The 12,591-nt window shown below is 32.1% G+C and overlaps 1 protein-coding gene across 2 annotated transcripts in view; it reads right to left on the reverse strand.

The window, feature by feature from the left end:
* LOC125052166 (pleckstrin homology-like domain family B member 2) overlaps positions 1-12,591 on the reverse strand; it is an 81,020-nt gene that overhangs the window by 13,880 nt on the left and 54,549 nt on the right. The window contains exons 1-9 of one of the 2 annotated variants that reach the window (XM_047652792.1): positions 11,770-12,303; positions 11,424-11,529; positions 10,383-10,503; positions 9,209-10,100; positions 8,467-8,666; positions 7,854-7,982; positions 6,096-7,300; positions 5,706-5,970; positions 183-213 (exon numbers count right to left, since the gene is read on the reverse strand). In XM_047652792.1, coding sequence (XP_047508748.1) covers positions 183-213; positions 5,706-5,970; positions 6,096-7,300; positions 7,854-7,982; positions 8,467-8,666; positions 9,209-10,100; positions 10,383-10,503; positions 11,424-11,529; positions 11,770-12,288 — 3,468 coding nt within the window. In that variant the 5' untranslated portion in view covers positions 12,289-12,303. Of the gene's footprint in view, positions 1-182; positions 214-5,705; positions 5,971-6,095; positions 7,301-7,853; positions 7,983-8,466; positions 8,667-9,208; positions 10,101-10,382; positions 10,504-11,423; positions 11,530-11,769; positions 12,304-12,591 lie in introns of those variants that run through there. The other variant, XM_047652791.1, reaches the window with a different exon arrangement.

A 12,591-nucleotide genomic window follows, 5' to 3' on the forward strand; every position in this document is an offset into this window, starting at 1 on the left:
ATATTGTACCATATACTGTAGAAAATGCATTATATATAATTTCAATAAATAAATATTTTAATTACCCGCGTGACTTTCTTTGCGATTAACAGAAAAGCTGTTAGTATCAAAGATCGGAAAACGACTTTGTATATAAGATAGTGTAATAGTTCTAAACTTAAAAAGTAAGTAAAATGACTTACCTCTTCTATGGACGATGACAAGAAGCCCGAGCTGAAACAAAAATATATTTTTATAAAATTTACTAGCAAACTCGGCGAACTCCGTTTCGCCACCAGATGGCTTCGTTTTATGTAACATTTCGTTTGGTGATCCCGCTTTTCTGTTGAAATTTTTCCAAAATTTTCTTTGCTATAAACCTCACGGAGCCCGAGACCTTTCCAACGAATGCAAAACCGTGGAAATCGGTTAGTGCGTTCTGGAGTTATAGCGTCAGGAAGGAAAACCCGACTTATTTTTATATAGTAGATTTCAGATTATTAATTTATTTGTCATCTATATTAGTATAGTGTTTGATTACGTACACACGCACTCAGTGTATTCCAAACCAAAACGATTTTAAGGGACTAAGGTGAGACGCACTATGTCATTTAACTTACCAACAATTCAGTGAAGAGCCTTTCTTTTTCTCCATTATTATTTATACTCCAATTGACTCATACACCACTTAATAATTTAAGCACATTTTTATTACACTTTGTTCCTATACCATTTTATTACTAGCAGCTGTTTTCAATAAATTTTCAACAAATCTTTTTCAGATTATCTGCAGCAATGTGAGTTGATATTTAACTATAAAAACGAGTAGAAAATAAAATAATATAGAGAATGAAATCTTTTTTATTTGCTTTTATATGTAATGGATTTTGGATTACGATCAGGTGACATTTGTGGCTTCCATAAGACAGGATGGATTGCAATAACAAAGTTTCAGATACATAGACAGCGTGCCAAAAAACTAAACAATTTTTTGAAGTTATACTTCTTATTAGGCGCGTTATGAAAAATTGATGAGAGTGAAATTACGATGCGCGCGCACCGTGACACAAAATTAACAGAATGAAGTTGCCCACGGAAGATGCTACGGCATTGGACATACATTAAAAACAACATTCGAATAATAATATAATTTATGTTACACTTAATGTAAGAGAATAATAATAAATATTTATTTATTTAATTTTTCAAATGTAAACTGAACTTTTTTTACTATAATGACTACTTTTCCAGTCTTTGATTATTTAATTGTAATTAATTATTTGCATGCAATCAAAAACTATTTTTAATAATGCCAAAGAAGTATAACTTCTTACGCGCGTACATAAGTACCCGCACCCTTTTTATTACACCCCAATATAACTATACCCACTAGAATTGCTATAAAAATCGAGTCACAAAAAAAAAGTTTTTGCCTCTCGGAATCCGTGAAATGTGTAAAAGTAAAATAATAATATATATAGTTTGAAAAGTTGTTACTTGCGCTTTATCACTCATCACGAAATTACAAACGACATTGTGTATCGCACGGATCGAAAACATCTGTTGACTCAATTGTCAGAAGGAAGTGCGTAATATGCAGTGTTTATACGCGGTGTTCTGAAGCGTTTTATATAGAAAATATTTATAAATATACTGGCTGACCCGGGAAACGTTTGTTTTGCCATGCATATTATTTCTTGGAAACATTTTTTTAGTTCAATAAAAATAACTATCTACAATAATAAAAAAATAGGGGTTGATCGTAGAGGGGTGAAAATTAGGGGTTGTATGTATTTCATAAAAAAATAAAACTATAACATAAAAATAAAAAAATTGGGGTTGATACCCGTTATCACTTAGGGGTTTGAAAGATAGATAGTAGCCGATTCTCAGACTTACTGAATATGCATAAAAAAATTCATAAGAATAGCTCGAGCCGTTTCGGAGGAGTATGGGAACGAACATTGTGACAAGAGTATTTTATATATTAGAAGATATATGTCATTAGTGATTTCAAATAACTTGTTCATTTATTATATAAACCAATGGCGCTACAACCTTTTCAGGTCTGGGCCTCAGATTTCTGTATGTGTTTCGTGATAATTTATTTTTCTTAACATGCAAGTAGGTGATCAACCTTCTATGCTGACACACGCTGTCGGCTTTTTGAAGTCTAGGGAATGCTGGTTTCCTCACGATGTTTTCCTTCACCGTACGAACGAGTGGTAAATGCGCACATAGATAGTAAGTCCATTGGTAGAGGATCACAAGTTATAGTTTAATTAAAAGAAAATCTAAAAAAGTGTAGTGTAAATAGTCTTCCTATTACTCATGCGTGGTGAGAAGTTGATGGCCTTAAAAACCGTTCCAAATTATTAATTTCAAAGTAATATTTCCCCACGCCCTGTATTCAAAAATTGTTGTAAATGGCCGCTTGAAACCCATGTATCGTAATTGTCATATGTGTCTACCAACTACTACTAACCTACTGTTGTCATTAATAATCATTGCACGGAAATTTAGTAGCAATCACAAGGGAATTAGGGCCTCATTTAGCGTGGATTAATTTATAAATATTTTGAAGTTCGAACGTGACTTTTGTTAAATAGGTTATCGGAGCGTACTGAATTGTTTAGACTAAAGCTGATTTTTCTTAGAGAGATATCAGTCAAGGCGTTTTTTAAGTTATACTTCTTTTGGTGCGTTAGGGAAAAAATTATGAGAGTAAATTTTTACGATGCGCGCGCACACCGTCACAAAAAACTGACACTCAAAAAATTTCAATTTTCTTTAATTATGTAGAAATATTTTTTGTGATATTTTAAACTTTATTATCTCGTAGGGAAGACAAACAGAAAGAAGTGATCCCCTACAGAAGTGGGCTATGGAAGACTTTTTGGCTCGTTCGGTAGTGAAGAACACTCCATAGCATACTTGTAATCATTCTACTAATATAGGACAAGCATTAATATATTATTTGATTATCTTTATAAAACTTCTTTACAAATTCATGAATCATCTGTGAGTTTGTAATTCATAAATCGATTGTGGATTCCAGAATGAATGACGTCTTTACTGGACAACGGTTTTTTGCCAAATTAAGACCAGAAAACAATCGAAATACATGTTAATTTTTAATATGTAGTACCTATTATGTATACATTTAATTAAAAATTAGATGAGACAATTTATTTCGAGTCAATTAATTTGTTTTATCTACACGTCTTATTGAATTTAGTTTTTTTCATATTAAACTTGTTTAAAATATTTTGCGATTACATTTTTTAAGATGTAATTCTAAGATTTGAATTGTTATCAAACCGGTCATGGCCGAGGTCGTACGGTGAAGGTTTGAACTTTGATCAATTGTTTCACGGTATAATTTTAATATTTAACATTCAATTATGGCTATCATTTATACATTCCCTTTCCCTTATTCAAATACCACTAACGAAAAACATAGTGCGTAAAGGGCCCAACAAATGTGTTGTCACTTGAGTAAGTCTGACGCCAAAATAATTTGTATGGTCACGTGACACGTGAATTAAAAATTAACCACAAAAATTAAATTCGTCATATAAATATTTAGTTTTTCCATTCATGAGTTTTTAGGTTCAAATTTTGTTTTATATGAGTGTTAAGTTTCATTGTTACACAAATGAAATAGAACAAAGACTCGACTCCATTGTGACGTTAACATTCCAAAGGAGATTAAATAATAAATTAAGGAATTTCCAATTATTCCTAATTAATTTCTTATCTTATTTTATATAGGAACTAATTTGTTATTAATATATATATTGTCCTTTTTTATCCACATATTAGAATTAATGTAAGTCTCTTGAAGAATTTGTTTCTTAAACGGGCATCTATTGAAAAAACACAAAGATGTTTTTGTTAAACATTGATATTTCACTCACTGAACTAACGTGTTCACTGTGACGAATTCGCGACTGTACTGATAGCGTTTATCTTATCAACCACTGAATAAACACAGCCTAGTTTGTACGTATTGATTTATGTACACGAAATATATTTTAAGTAATACAAACGCAGACTTTCATTCTGGCCACTTAACTAGAGACGCTTTGAAAGGGACATAAGGTCAACTCACTCTCGCTTTACACGTCGAGTAATACAAAATTACACTATACTAGATGACCCGGTGATATTTGTGTCAAACCTTAATAAAACATTTATAAAACAGACCCAAGAAATCGGACCTCATATTACAGTTATGAAATACATTTTTTTATTTGTTTTATGACAATTCACACCAATTAACCTAGTCCCATGCTAAGCTTGTGTTATGGGTACTAGGCAACGGATATACATACATATTAAAGATAGATAGACATATAAATACATATTTAAACACCCAAGACCTAAGCACAACACCAAATGCTGATCACATCGATGTTCGTCTCAGCCGGGGATCGAACCCGGGACCCATGGATTCGCAGTCAGGGGTACTAACCACTAGACCAATGAGTCGTCAAATTTCTGGAGGCATTTATAAATATGACATAGAGAACACTTTTGAATTTTTGTTTTAAGAGAACACATTTCCAAAAAGGCAGAATATATCAAATATTTCTCATCTAGGAAAAGTATTAATCGGAAAATTCAATTGTCTTGTATTTTCCTATACATATTATTCATGTTTCCCACCGTAAACTTCCACAAATATTTCAAGATCATAATTAATCAAATCGGTCCAGCCATTCTCGAGTTTTAGCTTGACAAACGAACGGCAATTCCTTTTTACATATATATATATATGTGTATAGATGCAATGCTGATACTACACTACAAAAAAATTGTGAACGTTTACGGGTATAAAATATATAGACTATGTCACTCACTGAAAAAATTAATGATTAAAATCCATCCAGTAGTTTTGATTTATTCATTACTGCCCGTGGTAAGCGGAAAAAATGTAATTATTTACGACAACACATTAGAAACCTCAAAAATATCAGTATTTCTCCACCATCTAATGGATGTTATTATACATATAAACCTTCCTCTTCAATCTCTCAATCTATTAAAAAAAACCGCATCAAAATCCGTTGCGTCGTTTTAAAGATTTAAGCATACATAGGGATATAGGGACAGAAAAAGTGACTTTGTTTTATACTATGTAGTGAAGATGTAAAATATCCTTTGCATATACTAGTTTTAAAGTAATAGTGATAATCTTAATAATGATCTTGGTATTTCAGTAGCGGACATAACTTGGGGACATAAACTGGCAGATAAGAACTACCCAAATGGTTTCTTACCACACAAGTAATTGTCCACGTTATTAGAAGAATGTGAACTGTATTCACATACGATAAGGTTCAATTTTCATTGCTGCATTGACAATTACAATCACTTTAAATTAGAAGGCTATTACATTATTTACTCGTCTGGGATTTAGAGCTGCACTAAGCAAAGGTTTGCTTTTATTGGAGTAACATATTGGTACTTATATATGTACTTAAGAATAATGTCTAAGTTTGCTATGTGACCCGACTATTGTTACTTTTTCTTTCATAAAAGGTCCGAGATATTTATACTAAATTATAATATTATTACTAATAATTATTTACGCTTATATAATAATTATAAAATAAGCAAAGAACCTTAAGAAACTCTTCATGTAAACATGTGTGTAAAACACGCGAAGCTTCAGGGCAGGAAAAAGTATTATTTTATTTTTAAATACAATTTTTTCTCACCTTTCCTCAAAAAGTGTTGAATTGGTAGTATTGAAAACATCTGTGGATGTATCTTCTACCACGCTCCCGTAGTATTTGACATCATCACGCAAACTGTCAAAATCACCTGACAGCTGGCGTCTGTCAACATCACTTGGCGTCTGACAGCTGTCCCTTTCCGGTGTCTTCGCGCTATTTCGCTCGTGCCACAGTTTTTTCGTTTCGTCTTGAGCTTTTCGTTTTAATTCTTCAATCTTCTCTCGTTCGTTTTCTATAACTTGACATCCTGCACAAAATAAAAACGATTGTATGTAAATATTTACAAGGGAATTTAATATTTTGCGTAAAATATAATATTACAATCTACTTTAATTTGAGCTTTAATGTGCTAGAAGAGAATTCATTACTCACCTTGTTCCTCCAACATTTCAATCCGTTTCCTTTCAATTTCCATCAAACTGTCAAATGTCTTTTTACCCAAAGAATTCATATCCGTGTCGCTAGAAAATATTGGAGCATCCATAGTAACTTTAGAGATTCTGTCAATGTCATCTTGTGATGGAATTTTCCCAGAATCAGTAATTTTTTGAAAGTCGTTTCTCACGTTCGGTTCATCACCACAGCTCTTTCTATGCAACACCTTATCCTTATCCATTTTTCTGAAGTCTAAAGTGTTGTGTTTCACTTCATCTTCATTCTCTTCTTTGATAGACTCTTTCGTCTTATCCGGTGATAAAGATTTAGCTTTCACATATTTGTTGTCTGTTTGCGGCTTTGCATTTTTAATGTATCTGTTTCTATTTTCATTTTCTTCTTCTTTCCTCGATTCTTTTCTTTTCAACGAATCCTTTTTTATTATTTTTCCTAGGGCCGCAAATGTCGGTATTTTGGACGATGAATTACTTTTTAGCGGTACGTTTTCTTTTTTCTTTTTAGAGTGTCTTAAACTATTGAATTTGTCCAACGTGTCTACTTCAATGTTGTCGTTATAAAATAGATTTTCGTTTAGACTCTGCGACATGACGTCGACTTTATCTTTTTTCTTACTATTCTTTCGTTTGAGAGAATCGAAGTTGCGCTCCCAAAATCCTTTCTTCTCTTTCGAAGTGGAAGACTTAGAAGGACTCTCGAGTTTGTCAGGGTCTATTGGATCAATGTCAGTGACGCGTCGTTCGATATCTACTATCATGGACTGTGACATTCGATCAATAGAGTTAAACTTGTCAGTCAATTGTTTTGTGTGGTCTTCGAAGTTTGAAATTTTGCTCACATCATTGTCATCGCTGTCAGAACTTGGGGAATACCCGTATTCGCCCGATTTGGCTCTGGTCTGATCAGTATAGAAGGCACTATCTGGTGATTGAGTTCTTTCAATATAATTCAATTTGGATACTATAGGTTTCAATTCCTTTTCTACATTTTGTACTTTCGAAGTTAGCTCCTCAACTTGATTGAGTAATCTAACATATTCAGCTTGAAGTATTTTGGTTTCTTCGAGCGCAGATGTTAAATTGTTGTTAGCTTCAGACTTTAGAGTTAGTATTCTCGTTTTTTGGGCATCGATCTTTTTACTAAGCAGCATTATTTCGTTTTGAAGGTCTTCTCTGTTAGATAACCTGTAAAGATATATATTTTTAAATATTTATTACCTTTAACAAGAGTTTTATAGAAATTTGGGAGTTATTTGAAAATCGACACTTGAAATACTCATATATTGGATTGGGACAACACTCAAGTTTGAGCTTTCAAGTATATACTATACTAGCAGACCGGCCAAGCGTTGCTGTGGCTAAGGTTTTTGTTATATTACTTAGTAGCAAACTATTCAAGGGAAACGGTAGGAGAACACCAGTCATGGGGACCCATGGGGACTATGCTTTTTTGGTGTTTATGCCATTAAATTGTAGCTTATGTGAAACGTTGGTACTTTCAACACAGCGCCATCTGTTAGAATTGTGACTATCAAATAATAAACAAATATTTTGCAATAAAATAATATTGCGGGTATAAATTGAGATGTAAGCTATCCTATCTTTTAAGTTGGATCAAACTACACACGGTGTGCAAATTTGATTGATATCGGTTCGGTAGTTTAGGAGTCCATAGCGGACAAACAACGTGACACGTAATTTATATATATTAAGATTACCAAAGGTGTAATAAACTTACAATTCAGATTCTTCCTCTAAATGCTGGAACTCCAAATCTTCGAATATCTTCGACTCGTTATCAAGAATATCTTGCGCGTTTTGTAGTTCTTCGAGCGTCGCTGCATTTACTTTTAAGTCTTTTTTGATTCTATAAAGAAAAAATTAAGTCGTAAATTTCTAAACCTTGATATATCTAATCGTATTTGAAGGGATTATCAATAATCAAGAACAAATGAACGGCATCTAAATGTTACCTATAAAGATAACTTTGCTTTTAATGTGTAGGCGGTTCATAAGAATATTTTCATAATAGATTTGCGAAAAAAAATATATTTTTGAATGTTTACAGTTGCAATAACTACGTTTATTTAGAGTTAAGTTAAATTCAATTTTATAACTAGGAATATAAACTATTTGTCGATACCCATATTATGGGAAATGGTAATGCTAGAAAAACTAACTTATGACTCTTAATATAATCGCAATAGTAGACAATTTTTCTTATAATATAATTGTGAATCCCATTTGAAAAAAATAACATTCTTATAATTAAACCTGTAAGAAGCCGATCGATATTATTCTATACATTTAAATTGTGTAGTAGAATGTTACTACTAAGCAATATAACTCACCTTTCGACCTTCGCAGTAGCAACCTCTACTCGATCTTTCGTCTCATTTTGTCTTGCTTCTTGTCTCTCTTTCATTTGTTTAATTTCATCCTCTATCTGTCTCGCTTGCTCATTTAAACTAGATTTTTTCTTTTGTTCTATATTAAGTATTGCTATTTCTGAATCGTATTCGCCTTTTATTAGAGCCTTTTCCATTTCCAACTGTAAAATAATTTCAAAGAAATGAGCAAGAACCGTTTTATTATTATCACTACAGATGAATTATAAAGTATTATTATTTGAGCATATGTAGAATAATTATTAGAAGTAACAAACTTTGCTATCTAAAACAATTAAATTTTTAATAAACGTACTCAAGATGCGTACATAACGTCCGTTGGTCACGTACTGGATTATTTATGCGTTTAATATGGAGGTTTATTTCCTGTGGGAATATATTTCTAATTATGAACAGCTATTATTCTTTGTGAACCATAACAACAGGCGGTGAATATTGATAGTTGCAGAGGCAATATAAAAAAGTAAGAACAGATTTTACGATATGAAAAAAGAATCTAACGTTGTGATGGATATCAATTTCTAAAATTTTGGAGGCTAAAGCAACACCAAGCTGAGTATTTTTAAGAAAATATGAGATCAGCATTCCCTGCTTTCCAAGTCGTTACTAGTATTGTTTCACCGGCCATAAAACCCGTCTATTAATACATAAGTTAATCACGGAAACTGAATTTTTTTATACATACCTCTCGTAATATATCATCCTCTTGCGACCGAATTTCCGACATTTTACATTTAATATCGTGTATTTCAGCCATCAATTTCTTCCTTTCATCTCTCAAACGTTCGTATTTTGATTTCAATTCGTCTACATTATCTTCTAAAACGCTGTCTATTGAATCTGCTTCTAAATCTATCTTCCTGACTTCTTCAGTAATATTTTTTATAACATTTTCTCTATTATTCTTTAACTCTTTCTCAAATTGTTCTAATTCGGGAATATCGGCCATTAACTCTTTTTTGACGTCATCGAAGCTCTTGTTTTTTGGTATTGTTTCATTAATAACTTTCGAATATCTAAATTCGATGTCGTTAGACAAATCGGAATCGTCAATCATCGGTATTTCCTCCTCTAGACTCAATTGTTTTTCAATACCCGAACAATTTCTGTCGTTTTGTTTTTCTGCAGGTTGTTCTTGTTTATCTTGAATTTGATCGTCTAGTGGATTCGTGTTTTTCGGCGGGGGTGTGGGAAAAACGAAATATTGCGGCGATGTAATGTTTTTATGAGCGAATGTTGTTTTTATTCTTGTTCTGGGACTTTGTGTATTCGGTGACTTTGGCTTGAGATTGTTCTTGAGTACATTTTCGTATGGACTTCCTACCGGGGAGTTAAGTAGCGAGCCGTTTTGGTTGAGTTTTCTTATCATAAGAGGACTAGAAAGGTTAAGTTGGACATCATCGAACACTGGGATACCGATTTCGTCCATTCGTCCTACGTTTTCGTAGTGTTCATTGATCGTTACTTCGGGGGTGGAAGGATCAACTTGTGAAGTAAAGTTTTCGTAAGTCGATAGATTGCGTTGTGGCGGCAGAGATTGGCTCATCACATTGTTCCTGTTATGACTAGTATCAAACCTGAAAGGTGTAAAACAAGAATAGAGAAATTTAGACACATTCGAATAAAACAGTATATACACATAAACCAGTGCTAATAAATATGATATATAAACAAATATATAAAGCTCAATTAGGTAGTAAATAATAGATGAGTAATACGAAGCCGAAAAAGGAAAAAAAACATTTAACATATTTTACTTTGCTAATAAGGGGTTTTTAAATTATTGCCGTTTATAAATATAAACGGAGATTTGACAGTAAGTAAGCCTATCAGAAATTGAGAAAAATCAAATAACTTACTTATAATAACCGTCGCTAGTTTGCACGAAGTTAGGATTGTTCATGGCAGCACTTCGTGGGAGGGAACCATTTGTGATGATTTTGTTGTGGGACCTCTTCTCTGTCGGTGTTATTGGCAGCCCTGAAAACACATGTAAATTGTGAGGAAACCGGCGACTGATCATCTACTAGTATACTTGCCTATAAAGAATTACCAGTTCCGCTATTAGATTGAAACTAATTTGGATCAAAATAAAATGTTTGATGAAAATATTGACTTGATATATATTTACAGTATGAATTTTGTTGGCTCTATTAAAAGCAACAGAACAACATGACTGATAATGTATCAGTATATCCTCAATATCATTATCTATGAAAAATATGTTAATCTAATTATCTATTAAAACTAGGCCTAATCAAGACAATTTTAGAAGTCTTATTGGAAATTCATAGTGGGGTAGCGCAAAATAATAATCCAGTGGCACTACAACTCCATCTCTTTGATCATTTTTACACGCTTTATATTAGCTTCACCTGTATGTATGTAACCGACTCCTTCAGACTCGATTTAGACCCACTTTAAACGGACAGATTTAATTCAAACTTTGTACACTTATAAAGAATCAGCGACAATATAATAATTTCATAGGTTTATCTCGAAAAAACAATGAAATTTTTTTTTAACTCCACAAAGCAATACGATTAAATTGAGACACCACGTATTGCTGCTAGGACTAAAAAGTGGAAAATAAATATAGTTTAAAAATTATAAAACACGCTTTTAAAGCACATCAAACTTAAAAGTGAAAAATAATTCCTAATTAAAGCGGAAAATGGTAATGAACAAAAATTTTTGGTTTTATTGTGAAAAAGCGTGGGTTGCTCGATAGACGAAAAATATGGCACAGAATATATCTGACGATTATTTGCACACACCTCCATTGGTGCTCAGATGATTCAAATGCATAATGCGCAATCTTAAGGCTGAGAATCGCACGCTTAAACCACTAGTCCAATACTATATTAACAAAATATAAGAAGGTGATAAATCTTTTTTACCTGACGATATTTGTTTCTCGTACTCCGCGCACATGTTAAGAATCTCTTCTAAACGCGCATTTTCAGCGTCTTTCTGTTCCTCTTCTTTCAGCCGGTCTTGGTACGCCTGGAAAAGTATTTATTACTTTATATTTGCTATATACATCTGTGGTATACTTCCGGTTTATAGGTTTTATAAGACTAGAATAAACATCACAAATCTTGCTAAGTTACGTGTTAGCAATTGTTCTGCAGTTTTGAAACTTAAAATATTTTATTAAGACTTAAAACAGTCTAATTCACCTGGTATAACGATTTAATGAAGTGTATTTTTATCAAACAAACATTGACATAGTATTAAACTCACCATATTACAAAACATCTTATCAATTTTCCTAATAATCGTATTATATATTTCACTTTTAGCGTGTATTTCATTGATTTGTTTATAATTTAGGTCATTACCGACCATTATAACATTACTATTTTGAATCGGAGCCGATATTTGATTTTTATAACTGGCAAGACTATCAGCCATTTTGATCACTTCCTTTTTCAATTCATCGTAAGAATCTTTAATTTGTCTTTCTAAATTGATAATTTTTGTATCAATTGTAGTTTCATGATCTCTGGTTTCTTTGATATAATGATTTGTCAGTATAGAATTTATTGTTTTGTATATTTTTATATCGTTTCTAAGTTTGTGGACGATTTCGAGTTTATCGTTTACGGAATTCGTTATGTCAATCACTTTCGTGGTATCATGATGTTTTTCTTCAATTGATGTTGTTAGTTTTTTCAAAGCTAATGTGTTCTTCTTGAGGTTAGTTAAAAAGAGTTTTATAATGCTCTTTTTGGTAGTTTTTGTGTTTGATTTGACAGTCATTTTTGCACTTTGAACTTTAATAAAAATATTCAAACTTTCGATTAATCGAGTTTTAAATATATTTTCACTGTACGCTTCAATCTGTGACTGATTTAGGAATTATTATATAAGTAACATTATAAAATTATGATTTAATGTTATTATTTGATAGTGTTACCTATATGTAATTCACAATGAACTAAGCACACGCATGAACAATATTTAATTAGTAGATTTAAGACATTTAGGTTATTTTATGGATACATTCGAATTAATAGCAACATTAAATTGTAACACAAAAATGATTGAAATTTATGGATTATT

The sequence above is a fragment of the Pieris napi genome, chromosome 9, assembly GCF_905475465.1.
Source record: "Pieris napi chromosome 9, ilPieNapi1.2, whole genome shotgun sequence".
Taxonomy (NCBI): domain Eukaryota; kingdom Metazoa; phylum Arthropoda; class Insecta; order Lepidoptera; family Pieridae; genus Pieris; species Pieris napi.